This window comes from Euleptes europaea, chromosome 10 (genome assembly GCF_029931775.1).
Source record: "Euleptes europaea isolate rEulEur1 chromosome 10, rEulEur1.hap1, whole genome shotgun sequence".
Lineage (NCBI taxonomy): Eukaryota > Metazoa > Chordata > Lepidosauria > Squamata > Sphaerodactylidae > Euleptes > Euleptes europaea.
The window spans coordinates 10,757,204-10,778,715 of record NC_079321.1 but is presented as its reverse complement, the minus strand read 5'-3'; the positions used below and the strand labels follow the sequence as shown (position 1 = coordinate 10,778,715).

General features: G+C 42.2%; 2 protein-coding genes across 2 annotated transcripts; one reads left to right on the top strand and one right to left on the bottom strand.

Annotated features, from left to right (window-relative positions):
* Positions 1-1,546: 1,546 nt before the first annotated feature.
* ENPP5 (ectonucleotide pyrophosphatase/phosphodiesterase family member 5) lies at positions 1,547-7,463 on the top strand. The gene is made up of 3 exons (XM_056856924.1): positions 1,547-2,375; positions 4,782-4,958; positions 7,081-7,463. The coding sequence occupies exons 1-3, from the start codon at positions 1,547-1,549 to the stop codon at positions 7,461-7,463; spliced, it is 1,389 nt and encodes a 462-aa protein (XP_056712902.1).
* Positions 7,464-13,820: 6,357 nt separating this feature from the next.
* On the bottom strand, positions 13,821-19,550 carry ENPP4 (ectonucleotide pyrophosphatase/phosphodiesterase 4). Its single transcript, XM_056856928.1, has 3 exons — positions 18,725-19,550; positions 18,138-18,308; positions 13,821-14,315 (listed from the first exon to the last, which is right to left on the bottom strand). Exons 1-3 carry the CDS (start codon positions 19,548-19,550, stop codon positions 13,951-13,953), a joined length of 1,362 nt encoding a protein of 453 aa, XP_056712906.1. The 3' UTR covers positions 13,821-13,950.
* Positions 19,551-21,512: the final 1,962 nt, after the last annotated feature.

The following is a 21,512-nucleotide window of genomic DNA, read 5'->3' as shown; positions in this document are numbered from 1 at the left end:
TCCTCCACATGAAGCCAGCTGGGTGACCTTGGGCTAGTCACACACTCTCAGCCCCACCTACCTCACAGGGTGTCTGTTGGGGTGAGGGGAAGGGAAGGTGATTGTAAGCTGGTTTGATTCTTCCTTAAGTGGTAGAGAAAGTCGGCATATAAAAAGCAACTCTTCTTCTTCTAAGTCAAATGCTGCAGGAAAACAACACTTGCGAGCCAGGAGCATTCCTTGCATCTCATTCCTGAGCTGGTCAGCCTGACTGTTCCAAGGAGTCAGTTACCCTGTCTTGAAAAGCTCAGTCTTAGTGTACAGATTTGGGGAGGAGGTGTGGCTCAGGGGTAGAGCATCTGCTTGGCATGCAGAAGGTCCCAGGTTCAATCCCCGGCATCTTCAGTTAAAGGGACTGGGCAAGTAGGTGATGGGAAAGACCTCAGCCTGAGACTCTGGAGAGCCACTGCCGGTCTGAGTAGACAATACTGGCTTTGATGGACCAAGGGTCTTATTCAGTACAAGGCAGATTCATGTGTTCATGTGAAGGGGGAGCTACTGTGGCTGTTATTCTATCCAGAATCAGTCATAATGTTTGGCTGCTGTGAAAATTCCTTTTCTGCTGTGAAAGGTATGATCCACAGCCCGTCTCTGGCTGGTGCACAGCCTGAATAGGAGAACCGGAATCATAACATCTTAATGTCCTCAGGTTTGAAACATGTTCTGGCCCTAGCTTAGAAATCCCCTTGGAATTGCCACTTCAGAGCGCGGTGAGCCCCGCTGAGAAAAGGTTCTGCGAATGGGTTTGTCATCACCCGGAAGGAATATTGAGTGGTGTGGGGAATGTATTTCAATAAAATCTTCCATGGGAGGGATTGGTAAATGGGTTTTGCCATGTCTGTCTCTGATTCCTTTTATTTAAATACGGTGGGAAATTATGTGCATTGATTCATTGGCCCTAAGATGTTCAGCTTTCCTTGTAGCAGGCATGAAGACCATATCACTTGGGTCACTGGTAATTTTGCTTGTTTGTTGCTTCTAGTTCAACTGGCTTACTTGAATAATCGTGAGTCCTGCAGGTTTTGCATGACCTGCAGTGATGCTCTGCAGTTAGTAGTTTTTAGGCACCTTACTATGGTGCTCTAAAGTCTGCATTGCATAGGAATGTGGAAGGGCGATGTTCTTGCCACAGGCCCCAGAACGTATGGCGTGGAGTAAGATATTTGCAGAACAGTTCCTGCAAGTTACCCTGGCAAGCAAGCCAAGCTGCATGCTACTGGCAGTCTCACTCTTCCTAATCCCGAGTTTTGTAATCACATCTGTAAAATGAACTTGTTTCTGAATCATTATCATCAGTATTTCACACTCACAGCTTAACCTTCCTCATAGGGGTGTTGTGAGGATAAAAAAGAGAAGAGAGCAATGTGAGCCACTTCGGGTTCCCTTTGGGGAGAAAGGCAGGGTACATATGTAAACAGATTGTTTTGTTTGCTGATCCTTGCAAACTTTTGTGCCTTTTTACTTTGCAGATGCTCACCTAGTGGTTGGATCAAAACTGCCTGCAGGGATGATTTTGAATGGCTTTTGCAGATTCCTGGCAATCTATTCGCTGATTTTCCCAAGGACTCTGTGTTTCTTGCCAAAACCGCAAAGGGTATTACTTGTATCGTTTGATGGCTTTAGGTGGGATTATATCTACAAATTCCCAACACCCAATTTCCACGATGTCATAAAGAATGGCGTACATGTCGAACAGATCACTAATGTGTTCATTACCAAGACATATCCTAACCACTACACCATGGTGACGGGTCTCTATGCAGAGAGCCACGGTATAGTTGCCAACGAGATGTACGATCCGATTCTGAATGAAACTTTCTCCATGAACCACATGACCATCTACAATTCAAAATTTTGGGAAGATGCTTATCCCGTCTGGATCACTAACCAAATGCAAGGGCATAGAAGCGGAGCCGCGATGTGGCCAGGGACCGACGTCAAGATCCACGGCGTCTTTCCCACACGCTACATGCTTTACAACGAGTCCGTTTCATTTGAAGAGCGTGTCGCCAAGCTGATTGAGTGGTTTATGTCTGAAGAGCCCATCAATTTCGGACTGCTGTACTGGGAGGAGCCAGACGAGATGGGACACCGTTTAGGTCCAGATAACCCTCGTATGAAGTCCGTCATCACTGAGATCGATAATCTGCTGAGCTACCTGGTGCAGGAGCTGAAGAGAGCAAAACTGTGGGACACTTTGAATGTCGTTGTCACAAGCGACCATGGAATGGCACAGTCCTCAACAGACCGGATCATAGAGCTTGACCAGTACGTGGGCAGAGACTTGTATACAATGATCGACCATTCACCCGATGTAGCTATTTTACCAGTAGAAGGTAGGAAATAATGCATTTGAATTGTTAGAAGGGAGAATTTAGCATCTACATCCATTTATGTTTAATGGGGATTAGAGGGTCTGCCATCTTGTTCAGGATTAGAAGACGAGATTCTTTTTTATACTTTGCTTGTTTTTCAGTAAACTGCACTTAACTAGAAAGAACCAAGGGCGGTTCATGTGTGCTGGGTATCCTTCAGTGAGGTTGCTTATTTAAAACATTTATATCCTGCTTTCTTTGGATTCAAGCCAGATAGCAGTATAGCAACAAGGTGAAAGAACACAAAAGCTGCCATTACTCATCAGGGTACAATAAAAAATTAAAACAAATGCATAGACTTAAAATAAAAGATTAAAAAAGATGTCGTGCAGGCCTTTGTGAATGAAGGCAGTAAAGGTGCGCTCTGAACCCACTGTGGTAGGCTATTCAGACGACTGGACCTACCACTGAGAGAGCCCCTGATCTAGCTGAATCTTGGTGCTTGTGATCATATTTGTCGTGGGGTCATAACAAAGAACCAAAATATTGAAACAGCCCCAGTTTGCATCAGTTGTGAGATGGGCTGCTACTAATATACTGTATATGTTGAACATAGCTCTCCTACCACCTGAAAAGTTTGTGACTAACTCTCACTTTTGATCAGATGTTAAAAGTGTGTAACATGATGCAGAAGGATGCCTTGTAGGCTGGGATCATAATCAGAGCGTTCCCGTCCATGTGCCTGTCCTCCCATGCGCACTGTTCATGCGCTAGCAGGAAATGGGCTGGAGGTGAGCTGTATTGGCTTTCGAGAGCTGCACAAAGGGCCTGTGCACAGATTACATATAAGGCATTATGTGGGTCTGTTAAGTTCAGGCCCAATTTGTGGTACGTAGTCATGCCATGAAATGCCCGCCCTTATAGCCTTTGACTTGGCAGCGTAACAGTGCAGTGCGTGGCTGCAATCCTCTTTAAAGTCAGGGTCCTCACTCCCACTGCCTCTGAATATCTGCAAGTGACTGCAGACAATCAGGCAACATACAGAGAGGACAAAGAGTCCGCGGTTCCTTCCTGAACAGGAAATGACGTATTGTCAAACCCACATACCTGACTTGTAAGCATCATAAACCTGGTTCTAAGCAAAGACTTCCAGTGTATTACTTCGGCTATGAAGCTGTACTGAAGCGATGCAGTTAGTGCCCTGGTCTCTCTTGTGTGAGTGGAGGGGGGCTTCAGCCCCTTCTCCTGTATGGAATAGCATACTGTATTGGAGGGCCTATGTCCCCAAACAGTGACTTTTTGATGGGTCCAAGGAGCTGCAGGAGCCAGCGTGGTGTAGTGGTTTGGAGCAGTGGAGTCTGATTGAGACCAGGTTCGATTCCCCACTCCTACACATGAGAGGTGGCTAATCTGGTGAACTGGATTTGTTTCCCCGCTCATACACATGAAGCCAGCTGGGTGACCTTGGGCTCTGTTAGAGCTCCCTCAGCCCCACCTACCTCACAGGGTGTTTGTTGTGGGGAGGGGAAGGGAAGGAGATTGTAAGCCCATTTGACCCCCGTGGCGCAGAGTGGTAAGCTGCAGTACTGCAGTCAAAAGCTCTACTCATGACCTGAGTTCAATCCCAACGGAAGTTGCTTTCAGGTAGCCGGCTCAAGGTTGACTCAGCCTTCCATCCTTCCGAGGTTGTTAAAATGAGTACCCAGCTTGCTGGGGGTAAAGGGAAGATGACTGGGGAAGGCACTGGCAAACCACCCCGTAAACAAAGTCTGCCTAGTAAACGTCAGGATGTGACGTCACCCCATGGGTCAGGAATGACCCGGTGCTTGCACAGGGGACCTTTACCTTTAAGTGGTAGAGAAAGTCAGCATATAAAAACCAACTCCTCTTCTTCTTCTCCACATGAAGCCAGCTTGGGGACCTTGGGCTAGTCACATTCTTTCAGCCCCACCTACCTCACAGGGTGTCTGTTGTGGGGAGGGGAAGGGATGGAGATTGTAAGCCCGATTCATTCTCCCTTAAGTGGTAAAGAAAGTCGGCATATAAAAAACAACTACTCTTCTCTTCCTCCTCCACATGAAGCCTGCTGGGTGACCTTGGGCCCGTCACAGTTCTCTCAGAACTCTCTCCGCCTTCACAGAGGCAGGCAATAGCAAACCTCTGAGTGTCTCTTGTCTTGAAAACCCCAAGGGAATGCCATAAGTCAGCTGCGACTTGACAGCACACACAAGGAGCTGCAGAGGAGCGGGTGGTTAACACGGCCTCCTTGAACTTGCTCTGTTTGCAGAAGTGTTGAATCGAAACATACGTTAAATGTACATATTTTTAAACTGCTAACTTCTTTTTCAAAGATCTGTAGCATGAAGAGGGAGAATTTTTTAAATCAGGATTTGGTAATTAATTCAACCCTTTTTAATTTATCTGAAGGCAAACTTGATGACGTATACAACTCTCTGGTCAAAGCTCATCCCCATATGACTGTCTATAAGAAGGAGGAGATTCCAAGCAGGCTGCATTACAGACACAGCAGTAGAATTCAGCCAATCTTAGCAGTGGCTGATGAAGGATGGGAAATCTTCCAGAACAAATCAGACCGCTTTGAATGTAAGTATGTGTTGTGTATTAAGTGCCGTCAAGTCGCTTCCAACTCATGACGACCCTATGAATCAATGTCCTCCAAAATGTCCTATCTTTGACAGCCTTGCTCAGATCTTGCAAACTGAAGGATGTGGCTTCCTTTATTGAGTCAATCCATCTCTTTTTGGGTCTTCCTCTTTTCTTTCTGCCCTCAACTTTTCCTATCATGATTGTCTTTTCCAGTGACTCTTGTCTTCTTATAATGTGACCAAAATACGATAGCCTCAGTTGAGTCATTTTAGCTTCTAGGGTCAGTTCAGGCTTGATTTGATCTATAACCCACTGATTTCGTTTTTGGGGCAGTCCACGGTATTTGTAACATTCTCCTCCAAGACCACATTTCAAAGGAATCTACTTCCTTCCTATCAGCTTTCTTCAATGTCCAGCTTTCACACCCATACATAGTAATAGGGAATATGATGGCATTAATTAACTTAATCTTAGTGGCCAGTGACACATCCTTACACTTCAGAATATTTTCTGGCTCCTTCATGGCTGCCCTTCCCAGTCTCAGCCTCCTTCTGATTTCTAGGCTGCAGTCTCCCTTTTGGTTGATGAGAATGTAAGTATACCCAGGTTCAAATCCCCACTAGCACCACAGAAGCTTGCTGGGTGACCTTGGGCCAGTCACACTCTCTCAGCCCTGACCCTGGCTAGTACTTGAATGGGAGACCTCCAAGGAAAACCAGGGGTGTGATGCAAAGGCAGGCAATGGCAAACCACCTCTGAAGGTCTTTTGCCTCGAAAAGTCTACGGGGTCGCCATAAATCAGCTGTGACTTGAAGGCAGAAAAAAAAACCCGCAACTGTTTCATTCCATATAGACCTAGAACTATTTTGTTGAAAATAATGCTGAACTAACAAGAGCCAGCGTGATCCAGTGTTACGTCTGAATATTTGGGAGAAAAATTGAAATTTCCCCTTGCTAGTCAGCATTGGGTAAGCGACGATCTCCGCCACCTGTACCACAAAGGAAAGGAAGTATGTGTTGGGCTGTACACAGGGGAAGGAACTCTAACAAGGATGTTAAGAATAAACTAACTACAGAGTTGTTTTCAAAATACTCTTCATGTTGAAACATACAACATAAGTAGTTCTCCATTTGCATAAAGTTATTGATTAAATATATGGAGCAATAGAATGTACACGGTTCAAAAACAAGGAAATTGCTTTAGAGCTGTTTCTGCTGTTAGCCCAAATAGCGGTGCTAATTTTGTTCTACCTTCCTCTCTTGTAATAAGATACCAGAATTTACTCTCTGAGTTAGTATCAAGAAGTGAACTCAGAGCATGGGAGTCCAGTTGTGAGATCTGGGTGTTGGTGTTAGGTGTGTCATGTTAGTAGGTATGGAGAAGTTCAGCACTCTCACATCTGGTGTGCTAATAATGCAACACACAAATTTCCTCCTGGACAATCTTCTTTAGCTGCCGAGGAAGGTTTGCGCTGCTCATAAATCAAAGAACATTTCTAAATGGTTTCTCTCATTTTAGAGTCCAGCTAAATGATTTGTTTCTGTAGATTAAACTACTGGCTAGTGATTTGGGGGCAGGGGGTTGTGTGTCTGTGAAAGCAAATAAGTAAAATTTCCACATCACTTCACTTCCCCTTATTATGACATGTGAATTGTCTTAATCAGTCCAGGTTTACCCATCAAACCCTGCATGAGAGCCAGTGAGGTGTAGTGGTCAAGAGTGGTGGTTTGGAGCGGTGGACTCTGATCTGGAGAACCGGGTTTGATTCCCCACTCCTCCACATGAGCGGCGGAGGCTAATCTGGTGAACCGGGTTGGTTTCTCCACTCCTCCACATGGAGCCAGCTGGGTGACCTTGGGCTAGTCACAGCTCTCTTAGAGCTCTCTAAGCCCCACCTACCTCACAGGGTGTCTGTTGTGGGGAGGGAAGGTGATTGTAAGCTGGTTTGATTCTTCCTTAAGTGGTAGAGAAAGTTGGCATATAAAAACCAACTCCTCTTCCTCCTCCTCCTTAATTGACTCCAGCTACGTGGCTATTCTTGATACAGTCAGTTATTCTCTTGACACGTAGGTACTTATGAATGGTGACAGTAATTGCGAACTTTTTTTCTTTTTCTAGTGGGCAACCACGGATATGACAACACCCTACCAGACATGCACCCGATCTTCTTGGCCCACGGCCCTGCCTTTAGAAAGAACATTAGTAAGCAAACTATGGACTCCACGGACTTGTATCCCTTGTTGTGCTACCTGTTGGGTATCGAGCCCTTGCCCAACAATGGCTCCCTTGACAATGTGAAAGATCTACTTGTGAGCGAAGCCCCCCAAAATCCTCAAGGTACAAGTCAGGAAGAATCCTATGCCTATTTCATTGGTGTTTTTCTGGGTAGCGTTCTTGTCTTTGGTTTTCTTATCATGTTCGTTAAACATTTAACCCGTAGCCAAATCTCGGCCTTGCGAGTACAAAACTTAGAAATAGCTCAGCCTTTACTACAGAGTTAACCTCGTTTCAAAACGAAGGCACTCGGTTGCTTTTGGATCTCCTTTTATTCTTAGTTAAGAGGTTTTCCAGACATAGAGTAAGTGGACACCCACAAGAATCTGTAGGTCTTCTGATCAGGTGGCTCCCGTGTGGATTGGTTGTCCTAGACAAAGATCCTTTTGAAGTGTTTAAGCCTTTTAAAGAACTGACAGCCTCTAATTAGCGGTCTTATACTAATGTGCCATTCTGAACTACTGGAATTTTTTGAGAAGGAACTCATCTTCCTAAATGCGCTTTATGGAATTCTTCTGAGCATCAGTCTTCATGACGAGAGCCAGCTTGGTGTAGTGGTTAAGAGTGGTGGTTTGGAGCAGTGGATTCTGATCTGGAGAACTGGGTTTGATTCCCCACTCCTCCACATGAGCGACAGAGGCTAATCTGGTGAACCAGGTTGGTTTCCCCACTCCTACACATAAAGCCAGCTGGGTGACCTTGGGCTAGTCACAGCTCTCTTAAAGCTCTCTCAGCCCCACCTACCTCACAGGGTGTCTGTTGTGGGGAGGGGAAGAGAAGGTGATTGTAAGCCAGTTTGAATCTCCCTTATGTGGTAGAGAAAGTCAGCATATAAAAGCCAACTCTTCATCTTAACAAATCATTGTCTTTGGCAAAATCACCGCTAATGTTGTTTTGCAGATTAAAAAATGAACCGTGCCCTGGTGGTTGTGTTGATACAGAAATAAAACCTACCGAAACCGCTTTAACGGATACTAAGCCCACTGTGGTAGCAGTTGCACAAGCTGCGGATACAGCGTTTTATTTTAATAGGATTTAAGTGAAAATTAAAGCGACCTTAAACATTAACTGTAGAAGGTATGCAAAGGCCCAGTTTAGTCTAAGACCAATTTTGATATATATTAGTTCAAAATAATGGATTGTTGTTTATCACTAGTTGAGGGACTTGGCAGTTGACTTGGCACATAAAATTACCACCAACCTTTCCGTTACTTCAAACAAAGGCCAGGTATTACTGTGCTATCTTAAGCAGAGTTGCACCTTTTAAGTCAATTGATACCCAGGGGCTTAGCAGGGTGTAGCTCTGCTTAGGAGAGTACTGATAGTCTATTCTTCTGTGGTAATTTTATGTGCCAAGTCCCTCAACTAGTGATAAACAACTATCAGTACTCCCCAATACTATTAAGTACTATTAATAAAGTATTATTAATTATGTACTATTAATCTAGTACTTTAAAATCAGGAACAACTTGATGGCAAGCCTGCAAGAGTTAACTTTCTTCTATATAGCCAGGGAGGCTTTTTCCCCCCACCCATCAGAACTTTGATGTATTTGACATTAACATACCATATTTATATTTAACTTGGTAGTAATCAGCACGGTTAAATGCGTGTCTTTTGCTACTTATGCTGAATAAGTAGCTAGCTTTTGAATGTTTGTGGGAACTTGTTGGCCAGCTGCCAGCAGGAACAGATATGATTCAGATCAACTTGCATAAACTTGACTAATTTCTGTATATGGCTTTACATTCATATTTAAATGTTCTCTTGGCTTTTGTTTTTCTATTCAGGTTGCAAGTGCACTTAGAAGTTTCTTTGATCTATTTCTTCTGTTTGTTTTAGTGTTGCATGCTGTAATTATAATATGCTTAGGGATGTTGACTATTTAGATGGCTTTTAGAAAAACGTATATAAGCCAAGTGCTGCCTCATCTTGCAACAAGGTGTGAAATTTCCTTGAGGAGATTGTAGCCCTTACTGCTGAATTGCATAAGGCCAAGTGTGAGTGATTGTGTCACTATGGCTGTCAATCTGATGCATGGCTTGCCAACTAAATGGTACCTACAGGACAGGAAAAAGCACAACAGTTCGCATAAGTCTCCCTTTTGCAGGCAGTGATTCTTTTGAAATTGTAATTTAGACATAACTGACAGGTGAAGCAATTAGGTAAGATCAGATAAGTACAACTTTTGCAGATAAGTGGCATTCCAATTACTTTTCTCCACAATAACCATTACTAATTATGGTACTTAATCAGATGGCAGAGATCTCTATTTCACAATCCCTGTGGGGATGTTAGGCCAGCGTGCTTTTTGGCCTCTGGTTTTTACAGGCTGTTTATTGGCTAACTCCTTTCCCCACCACGTGTCTCATATTTTCTTTGTTGTAACAGGGGCAGGTTCAACTCCAGTTTGTTTGATTTGCCAAGTCTATACAAGTTACTCACCTGCTTAGGTTTTAATTTTATGTTGTGCATCAAATGTACCTATTGGCATTTTCTTTCCCCAAAATAAAAGTGGCTAATCCTGCCACCCTGTGGTGGATATTAAACCAGTTCTTTCTGAACTTCTCAACGAACAAGATTTTCCTAAATTATCTGCCATACACATAAAAAAGCTAACGTGCGTTTCAGTATAATGTAGCATAAAGTAACATTTTGAAGAAGGGAAAGCAGGTTCATAATGAAAATGTGACACTACACAACCACAAAGCAGTGTATTTCTAAATGCAAGCTTTGATGGCTAATGTCTAGCTGGCTGGAAGTCTCATACCCAGTCGAGTTCGGGAGCCCATTCCCATATGGATGGTGAACCCTTATCTCCCAGTCATTCAAGGGCGCATGTCTCACACATTTCAGAACACTAGGTTTTTATCACTGACATTCTGCATAACGTAAGTCTTAACCAGTACTCTTTCGTTCTAGGAGCCAGCCCAAAAACTTAAGCCGCATTCATTTTTTAGCCTTTAGAGTTTTCTATTTTAGTGGCCATATTTTCTATTTCTTGCTACTACAAAAACCTATTCTTAATCTGTTCCTCATAATTTTACTAAAGCTGTGTCAAAAGTGCTATAGCACATAAATCTAGGGGCAACCCTGGTTGTCATCACCACAACCAAAAACTAACCTGTAATGATTAGGTAACGGTAGTCCCCTGTGCAAGCACTGGGTCATTCCTGACCCATGGCGTGACCACACATCCCAAGGTTTATTAGGCAGACTTTGTTTATGGGGTGGTTTGCCGTTGCCTTCCCCAGTCGTCTACACTTTACCCCCAGCAAGCTGGGGACTCATTTTAGCAACCCCGGAAGGATGGAAGGCGAAGTCAACCTTGAGCCGGCTATCTGAAACCGACTTCCGTCGGGATCGAACTCAGGTAATGAGGAGAGCTTTTGACTGCAGTACTACAGCTTACTACTCTGCACCATGGACCTAAGAAAAAACATGTTCTAATGTTTGTGGTTTTTGAAACGCAGTGTAGCAGAAAGTTTCATTGTGCACTCCCCACCCCCACATGTGCTATAGCTACTTCACAGTTCAATCATGTGTAGAGTAACTCTTCTTAGGATTGCACTGTCAATCTTCTATATAAACAGCCTGTGAAAGCAAGGCTTAAGTTGTACCACAACCTTCCTTCTGACATTTTCATGGAGGGAACTCAAATTCTCAAGGCTGTTTGACATGACCTTAAATAGCATGCCAGGATTTAGTCCTTTTCTGAATTAATTTGCCTTTCACAAGAGAAGGCTGCATTGTTCTTTTCAGCTGCTGTGTTAGAACTTGTTCTGTAACTCAAGTTCAGAAAGTGATATGTTCAAGGCAAGAGGTAATGCAAATAGCCTTCTTCTCTTCATGCAGAAATGACATGACTCTGTCCAGTTTTATCCCTGCGTATGGCACTCTTTATTCTCCTCCGCCACCTTTCATAGAACACGTCACTGTAGCTCGGCAGCTCTCCAAAAGCAATTTTTCCAAATACAGTACCAGCTTATATTTTCAGAAGGAAAAAAGGTCACATGAAAAAGGAGGAGTCAGGAAAAACAAGAAGCTGATGGAAATGTTACAATTACCTTTGCAAAAATGAATGTGGCATATCAGAATATGTAGTTGGCTAAATGTAGTAAAGGAGAAACCTTGACGTTGACAACAATAACCAGCTCTACAACAGGATTTAAAAGCAATTTATATAGATAAAACTTCTCCATGAAAACCCATGTCATACATATACAAATATATCTATCCACTTAAGGCACTGCCCCTTTAAAACAAACTTCAAAGTTTAATTTATACACCCAACTCCCCCCCCCCCCATCTCCTGAGATGTAGGCACCCCAATAAAAGAGGGAACTGTTCAACCACCCCCAGCTATGTTCCACTGGCCCACTGCAATGGAAAGAATAGTAACAAACATTCCATGTTTTGTTAAACTCTTTGGTTACTCAACCCATGTAAACTGGTAGGATCATTAGATTTTTAAAAATGTAAGATGGGCAAAATTAAGTAACTTGTAGTGTAGCCACAATTCAGAAGTTACAAGAGCCAAAATGAAAGAGGAGATACTTTTTGTATCACTCCCTAGCAGTCAAGTTTTTGCAGGCAGTCTTAAAAGAAGCCAAAGCCTTGCACTGTTCTTGTTACATATCCACAGCCACCCTTAATGAATAAAATCTGGACGATTAATGTTAAAATATTTATAGGAAAGATTTCAAGGGGGCTTTTTCAGCCCAAGTTTCGATTCTATTTTTAATTTCCATTTATGTATGCTATGATATATGACAGAACAATTTTTCAAATGTTTCTCTTACATTCTGTGTGCGAAAGAAAAATTGATTTTAGGAGAAATTCTTTCAGGAATTACTTTACTTGAACATCAGAACGCTTCGACTACTCTTGACAATAGATTTTAGCTGTTTCCCACAACAAATGTGAAGTGGAGCACCAACAAAGTAGAGAGGCAGGGTCACTACTCAGATCAACTTAAGCCCATTCACGTTGGCTATGATCCAGTTGCACCCCACAAAGGCACTTCTGCTCACACACAGATGAAATAGATTTCCTTCTGGCAGTAGCACTTTACATCTAGTAGGGTATCAGTGCATGCTTTTGGGTGGCAGAGGAACATGCTTATGGAACGGGAAAGCTGTAAAGTGTCTCTGTGTGAGTGTGGAATACTGCCTGCAATTCTTTGGATCCCACACTTTGGTAAGTAGCTCTTCAAAAAAAAAATCACGGTGTTACTATCAAATTGCTTTAAAGCAGTTCTCTTAGAAGTATGCAGAAATATAAAGTGACAGGTTGTGGAATGTGACAAAGGATAAGAACTTTGCTAACCTTACTGCATTAAAAACACACACACCTGCCCTGATATCAGAATAACTGATAAATAAAGCAACTTTAGGGCCATGTTTAAAAAGAACTAAAGATTAAAACATATGACCACCTGTACATAAATACTAATTTTTCCAAGACATTAACCTTCAGATTTAAACCTGTAACAACAACAGAAGGTCTACATTTACCTGTAAGGTGGAATGGTTTTTGCAATTAATGACAAACTGGGTTTCTGTTCACGTTTAGACCTCCTACTCCCCTTGCAGGTCTTCTTTCTTCTGATAAAAGTATCATTGGTTTTGTAAGTGCCATCCAAAAAGCTAACCACAGCTCCATTAACACACTGATTTGTCAACAGTTTGAGTAATTAGTACACACACATCTATAAATACCACCTTTAAAAACATACTAAAAAAGTTACAGCTGATTTAAACTATTTCAACAGTTAAACAGCTGTTCCTTGTGCATGTGATCCACACAGCAGGGAATAACATTTCAGTGTTTTGACTATGTCAGTCAAGGCAAGCCGAGTGGCTGTCTCACAGGAATGCTCCATACATTTCGGTGAGTGCACACATAAGAGAAGTGTAAATGCAACAGTCCCACCACAAGGGCCATCTGTAAAGGGAAAGATGTTGCAGGGGCAACCACAGGGGGCCCAGAGTATTCATAAAGGTTTCAGATTGTAACTTCGTGAGGAAGAAAACAGGCCGACAGTAGCTCTAGGAATATGGCTTTGGACATGGTTGTGTCAGTGGCTTGGCATAATATTTCTTCTGTGTTCTGTACTGGTTGTCACTTAAAGCTGCTGGAGTTCATATTTCTATTCCAAAATCCCAGTAAGGCAGGCTTATCTGTATCTCCAGTTTGCAGAGGGTGATGCTACAGAGCAACTGAGGAAGGCTAGAGCTGCAGAATCCTTATGCTAGTCGTCTCTAATTTAATTAATTGGCTCCTCGCAGCAGCTGCTCCTAAAGCAGTCTTACAACATTGTGGAAATGAGCCCTCTTAGTCAGCCCAATCAACATATCCCAGATAATGTAAGAAAAATGTTTACCTGAATGCAAGGGTTAAGATCATTAAAGTATTTTCCATGGAGAGGGACACTATAGAACCAGGAGAAAAAGAACAAGATGCACATCAAGAGAGGAAGCTGGAGGGGGAAGGGAGAGGCTGTAAAAAATCTCTTCTGTGAATTTGGTCCATTCATGGTTCTATTCCATCGAAGCCAGTGGTTCTTTCTCAGAGACGCTCGCTATTCTTCTGCAGTATTTGGGGTGGATCTTTATTAAAGTGCATAACAAGATGTTCTCCAATGTAACTTTACCCATCATGTCCAGTTTCCAAGACACAACCAGTGGAGTGCTGCCAAAGCTACTAAGCAGATTATCCAATTAAGGGATCATCATCATCGTCCTGAAGCTGAAGGCGTGAAAATGGACGCAGATTTGGCGTTCTGTTCTTCATGATGACGATAAGGCATGTCAGAGTAGTTAACACCATCAAGACCCCAATCACGATCCCGATGGCTTCAGGGATATTTATGCACCACTGGTCAGCTAGCAAACACTTGACACTGCTCAAGGTGCCGTTGTTGGGCTGGGGTGTCAAGCCAAGGATGTGACACATCATGGGATAAATGTCAACGGTGTTCATGGTCTTCCTCCGATAACCTTTGCGGAAAGCAGGCCCGTGAGCTGCCAAGAATGGATGCATGCTTGGAAATGCATTATCATAGCCGTGGTCACCTACTGAAAAAAAAAAATTCAGAGATGACATGCACCTAAGTCGTAGGTAACTGTTCTTCCCCCACAACAGGAAATCCTGCAAAATACAGAAATGTGCCCTCTCAAAGCCATCCTTTTCACAGGCCACAGGACTGTTTCATAACCTAACACTTCCAATGAAATTTAGTACTTATAGTTTGCTGTGTGTTTGAACTGAAACATTGCCATTCCTATTTGATGTCCCTGGTCCTCAAGCTAGAGCTCGATGCATTTCTAATAAAATGAATTTATTCCCCAGGGTGAGAGGGGCTGACGTCTATGCCTCACTCTACACGTGAAGATAACCAGAGGCAGGTTTAGCTTCCCCTTCGTTCCTTTGCATATGATGATGAAGAAGAGTTGGTTTTTGTACCCCGCTTTTCTCTATCTTCAAGGAGTCTCAAAAGCAGCTTACAATCGCCTTCCCTTCTCCACAACAGACACCTTGTGAGGTAGGTGGGGCTGAGAGAGTTCAGAGAGAACTGTCACTGGCCCAAAGTCACCCAGCAGGCCGCATGTGGAGGAGTGGGGAATCAAACCTGGTTCTCCAGATTAGAATCAGCCCCTCCTAAATAGACAAAAGAGGGACACAGAAAAATTGTTAAAAGGACTAAAGATGAACACATTGCATGCTGAAGAAAAATAGGGTAAGAAACAAGACAGAGGCTGTTAGAAAACAACAGACAAGATGCAGAAGTCTGGAGAGCAGCAATTGATTAAATACAAAAAGTTGTTTGAACTTAAGTCAAATGAAGGATGAATCCAATGTAGTGTAGAGATTAGGGCTTGGGAGACCCAGCTTCAAACTCCCATTCAACCTCAACAGCTTACTGGGGGACCTTGGGCCAGTCCCCACTCTCAGCCTATGCTGTCTCACAGGGCTATTGGAGGGTTAAAATGGAAGTGGGGAGAGCCAGGAGTGCTGAAGTTCCTTGGAGAAAGGGCAGGTTCAAAAAACATACAACAACAGAATGAGTGCAAAAACAAACATTAAATGAGGTAAATGTTGACAGCCATGTTTACATAGAACACCAATGAACTTGGAGAGGTAAATGAATAAAAAGAAAAAGAATTTTCTGAATTGCTAAAATAATCTTTAAAAATGGAATTTAAAAATCTTATTCACGCATTACTTCCAAAGGACAACAACATAAGGGAGGAACATCAAAACGAAACAGGATTCACTTTAAATTCAGTTACAAACTACTAATATTAGACTAACAAATGGTGATATAAAAGTGTGTGAAAATAAGTGAGGGGAACCTCATGGATGTTCCTAGAATAGATTGATAATATACTTCTAAATATCTTTTAAAAGAGCAAAATACCAACAACACAGAAGATGCAGGGAAGTAAAAGGAAGCATTATAAAAATGTACCACACAGTGGGAGAAAACTTAAGCAAAGTATAAGCAAATAAAAGGTGGAAATATACAGTAAGGCCAGCCACAAGGTGAAAAAAGTAACCTTTCCTTTAAGTTAAGATACAGGCATTAAAAACAGTTCAGCGTGGAGGGGCATAAACTGATGAGTAAGGCGGGACTAAGGTCATATTACTAGCATTCATTTTAAAATAATGCCCCGAACTCTATTTTGGAATCAAACTAATGTTTCTTATCTGTTACGATACTAACAAGAACCTAGTTCTTTCCCAATCCTTTTTGTCCTGCTAGTTAGTTGGTGCCCTTGACATGCTCTGCAAGGATTTCCTAATTTATCATGAATTACTTTGTGGGATGTCAAGCAGTTACAGAATCCTTCCTGTTTCTGTTTGATCACTCGGTGCTTAACGGAGTTCTTAATTCACATTCCTGTTCATTAACATGGACAACAGGAAGTAGCACAAGCCTGGATTTTCACAAGACTGCCTCTTAAACAATTGTCCACATTACAAATATGGATCGACACCTTCTGCTCAATCCTGAATGCTTTCTCTATTAAAGGGGCAGAGGTCAGTTGCAGTTCCCCTCCCAAGCCCCCCAAAAAATGACATTGGAGCTTCAGTTTTTCCCAGCACAGGTATTGTGTGTTCAACTTCATGTTAGACCCACTTGCTTGGATCCATCCAGCTTTTCTGTGGGTAAATAAAGTGGGTCCCCTTTAATCACCCCAAAAAAGGGGGGGATCATGGGACCTGCACATGCAAAAGCCACATGAAATGGGAGCTAACAGTAAGGAGAAGACGGGTGAGACCAAGTGAAAAAGCTGGCTTGATTCAACTCTCTGAAATTATCTCAACCAGGACGTTCAGAAACAAGATAAAAGGGGAAACATATTTGCTCTACTTAATACCCTTGGACAAACAACATGCCCTTAAATATAACAACCGAGGCACTTCCGAACACTTAAAGGCAGCTATAAAAATATCAATTTTGAATATGAATGAGCTGTGTCCATCTGAAATAGCAATGATTTCTAACATTTTGAGGTGTTAAAACTATGGACAGAATGAGGGTGCAGAATGTAGTAAATTAAAGTCCCTTCTCTGTGCTGGAGTCTCCCAGAGGGATACATCATATCAACCACTGCTAGTACCCAGGGATTTGAGGGTGGAGAAGAGGAGAAACTATGACAACCTTTCCGTCTTAAAGGTGGGTTTTTCCTTGAAGACAAGGGGGCAATATGTTTCTGACACTCTTTGCCCTACCATATAGTTCCTGAGGTATGGAGGAGAAGGAAGACAAGCATTCCTCATTTTTAACCTCAGGAGAGAAGTCAGAGTTGGAAAAGGACTGCAACTCTAAATCCTGCCTTAGTTTCCCTCAGGAAGCAGTTAACAGTCACAGACTGCATACTGAAAATGCCAAAACGTGGGAATGGCAGACAAGGAAAAGGTAGTTTTTTCAGATGTCACAGTAACGCACCTCTTTACAACAGAGAAGGTCAACAACAGTAAAGATGTGCATTAAGGGTTTCATTCTAAGAAATGCAACCAGATACAAGGCCATATTTTGCGGATTCTTTTCTGACTTAGAGTTCTGTTCTGATTCCTTTCTGACTAACCGAGTCTCTCCAAGAACATGAGTCTTAAATTACATGAGACCTTCTTGCTCCTGTCACATGCCACAGTTTTGGGGTTTGAGACATGATACATCACATGACCCATCTGAATTAAGCCTCTGTTTCCTTGAGCCTCACTACCTGCAAAGTGTGCTTATTCAAAGCATGCAGGTTCACAGCCATCTGCCCGGTTGTATGGGAAACAACCTCACAGGAAAGTTTTCATGAACTGAAGCAGAGGCGATATCTTCTAGCCATCAGAATCACATGCATGACCAACAGAGGTATGTGTGGACAGGTGTTGTACAGCACCCATTTCAGAGACAGACCATCTCGGCCTAGATCCTCCAGAGTTTCTGCGGGTGGAAGGATTTCCATTCTCAAAACACAATTTTCTTGCCTTCTCTCTCTCTCTCAGAACTCTGAAATGCCCCCTGTAAGTCCTGGGGGCATTTCAGGTTGCTGCAAGATGGGGGGAGATAAGAAAGTTGTGAAATCCTTCAGCCCATGGCAAAACTCTGAGGGAATATAAGCCCTTTTTCTTGTGTTTTAACTATTACAAATACCTACTTGATTATGCATTCAATTATGCAGGGAATTTGAGCAAAACTGTGAGATGGCAGCTAATCCCAGGAATCACTTTTAATGCTACATTGTCAAGGCTGAATGCTTGCAGGATTTCCCAAAGGCTTCAGTGTTCAGGAGGTGACTCTCCTGTGCCTCACATGACTACATGCCCCTTTCACGTGAAAGCCAATAGTTTTCTCCAGTCAGCCCAACAGTTGCCTGCAGGAGGAAAGTACTTACATTTATGAAGGGTCCCATTTTGCACAATTGTCCAGCCTTCATCTGCAACCAGGATTATGGGTTGAATGCGCTCATTATGATGGTAATGATATCGGTCTGGAATTTCTTCTTTACGATAAACCTTCATATTATTATTGCAGTTTTTCAATTTTTTATATACATATGTTTCATCTGAAGAGAAACTAGGTAGTGAGTTTGATGCAATGACATTGTTTATAACAATTTATTCCCTTAGCAAGAACTTGTCTTCCCCAAAAAAGCAGTTTTGAGGACAGACAATCCTAATTAAGAGATGCAAGTTCAGCATGGATATAATCTTTTAGCTTTATTTCAATATCTTTAACATACTGGCTTTTAGATCTTATAGGAAAGGAAAAGACATTTAGAATACAGTTCAATGATTTATAATTCTAAATATAAATGTATGAAAATGCTATTTCCAAAGTTTCCAGTGCAAATCCAATCATTAGAAAATACCTGCTTTATCTTCAAGTTAGCAAGGGTCAAGAACGGTACAATTTTAATAATCTTTAAGAGTTAATTGTTAAAAGTCAACCGAAATGCCATCTGACCAAAAATATACTTACTGATAAGAGGCAGTATGGCTGCAACTGGGCTGTTGTCTATCAGCTTGTATGAATGTCGCTCAACGCAGGCATCCAGTTTGATCAACCTGTCCTGGGAACATTGTGCCATGCCATGATCGCTGGTAATTATAACATTTATTTCCTCCCACAGTTTCGAGACCTTCAGGCTCTTAACAAGGTGGCCAATAAGTTTATCCACTTCCTGTAAGACGTTGGACATGTTTTTGGTATCTTCCGGGCCGTACTTGTGCCCACTTGCATCCGGCTCTTCCCAATAAAGAGTCGCAAAAGTGACGAGTGGGTCGGAACTGTTCAGCCATCTGATGATGTTTTCTGCTCTTTGGCTGAAACTTACTGAAGGGTTGTATTTCATGAAAAAATGAGGGGTGGTGTTGTGAATGCTGACGTCCGTGCCAGGCCACATGGCAGCAGCACTGGTTTTGTTCTCTTGCCACTGGTTGGTGACCCAAATGGGAATGGCTTCATCCCACCAAAAGGCATCTGCATCATTGAACGGCGAAAAGCTTTTCTTCGTAGCAGCATCAAACATGGCATTTGCTACAATGCCGTGAGTTTCCTCATACAAACCTGTGACTATACTGTAATGATTTGGGAAAGTTTTTGTGATAAAAGCATTGGTAACATGTTCCACAAGCACACCTTCTTTAATAAAACCTTGGAGATGCGGAAGATCATATGTCTTCAGATAATCAGCCCTGAAACCATCAAAAGACACCAGGAGTAACCTAGGTGTTGTCTTGTGTACAGAATCACCACTACAGCAAGCAATTATTCCATTGAGGAGAAATGTCAGTATTAAATTCATTGTTGATAGAATTTCACTTATTGGGAATCAGAAGATAAACCTAGGGGGGAAAGAATGAGAAAGCCTCATTAAGAATGTCAAATCAAACTAATTTAAGGGATTCTTTGGATTCTAGACAAAAGTTTCTGCTAGCAATCTTTATCGGACATAAACCAACTATCACTACTAAAATTAAGGTTAAATGGTACTAAGGTTTGCATGTTTATATCCTGACCTCTCATTTTATATAGGATAAAGTGGGTTTACAGATTTTTTAAATTAATGTACAGATTTTCCTCCTATTATGTCCTATATTTAGGTACTTCAGTAACTGGTTATAAATTCAGAAGGGCTGAATGTCCAAGCAGACTCCATGTAAATCTCATGGCCATTATTTCTCACTAATATTCAGCTTGGTCCAATAAGGAGATGCTAGATGGCCATCTGTCAGTAATGCTGATTCTATGACCTTAGGCAGTTCATGAGAGGGAGGGCATCTTTGCCATCTTCTGGGCATGGAGTAGGGGTCACTGGGGTTTGAGGGGGAGGTAGTTGTGAAATTCCTGCATTGTGGAGGGGGTGGGACTAGATGACCCTGGTGGTCCCTTCCAACTCTATGATTCTAATAAATATTTGAAATGCAGCTACAGAGGGCTGCTAACTTGGTTAGAGCAGTGGCAAGGGGGGGACTGAAGGTCTTTAACTCCTCATGGGCTGCCTTCCTAACAATAACAATCCTTCCCAAGCTTCTTTTTCTTCAGATTGGGAAAAAACTACAGTGACCCTATACTTCCCCCCCATAGGCAGGTATGATGAGCAATTTTTTCAGAAAAAGACCTGCAGGTCAACCTCTCCGCCCCACCCCCTACACACACTGCCGCTCTGATTAAATTCATACCCCTTCCTCCCAATCAATTTCAGTTTAAAAAACAAACAAACTAGGAAACTAACCACCGGTTCCTCATCAAAGTACAGCTGGGCTGTTTCAACCAGGGGTTTGCAGCCAACCCAGAAATGTTGTTCTTACACTGGATGCTATTTCATTAACAATCAGTGAGAAAAACAAGACAGGATATATTTTGTTACTAATTGGCTTTACCTATCATATCCTAGCTAGACCTTTTGTTGAAGTCCTTTGCATGAATAAAACTGCAGGCTTAGTTGCTCAAGTGACTAGTCCTTTGGTTATGTCAGAGTACTTTATCTTTTATCATGTGTAAAACTTAGAAAGGATAATTGCAAGAAAAAACTCAGTTATTCAGAGGTAGCCACTGGAACACTACTTAATTTTACACCAAACTTGTTTCTTCCTCTGTAGGTTTTTTTCTTGCAGCTTCTAACAGAACAACTAGACCGATCAGTTTGTACTTCCTGGTTTTCATCTTTGAGCACATTAACAACGTTAGGTTTGAATTCACAACATGACAAAAATATTCTTACAATGCTTAATATTAATTTGGATACAGTCAGATAAATAAGGAATGTTTTGCTGAGAAATTAAGTTTCATTGCACTAATAACTCAGAAGGCAATTGTTTCAATAATTTCAACAATTTACAGAGACTAGCAACTTCCCATATGGAGAAACTAAAGCTAGTTTGCTAGGAAACGTTGAGGGCAGCAGGAAAAGAGGAAGACCCAACAAGAGATGCATTGACTCAATAAAGGAAGCCACAGCCTTCAATTTGCAAGATCTGAGCAAGGCTGTCAAAGATAGGACATTTTGGAGGACTTTCATTCATAGGGTCGCCATGAGTCGGAAGCGACTTGATGGCACTTAACACACACACACACACACACACAGAGCTAGTTACGAAATTAAAAAAAAAAACCTTTTTGACATTGAGTTATGGACACAGATTTGAGTTCACCACTCACATTTACATAAAGTAAACCAGTTACAGAACAGGGGAAGTATATACCACCAGGTCCATACAAACATTTCTGGTCTATTCCTTCTCCTTTATGGCCACCAGAACTATCC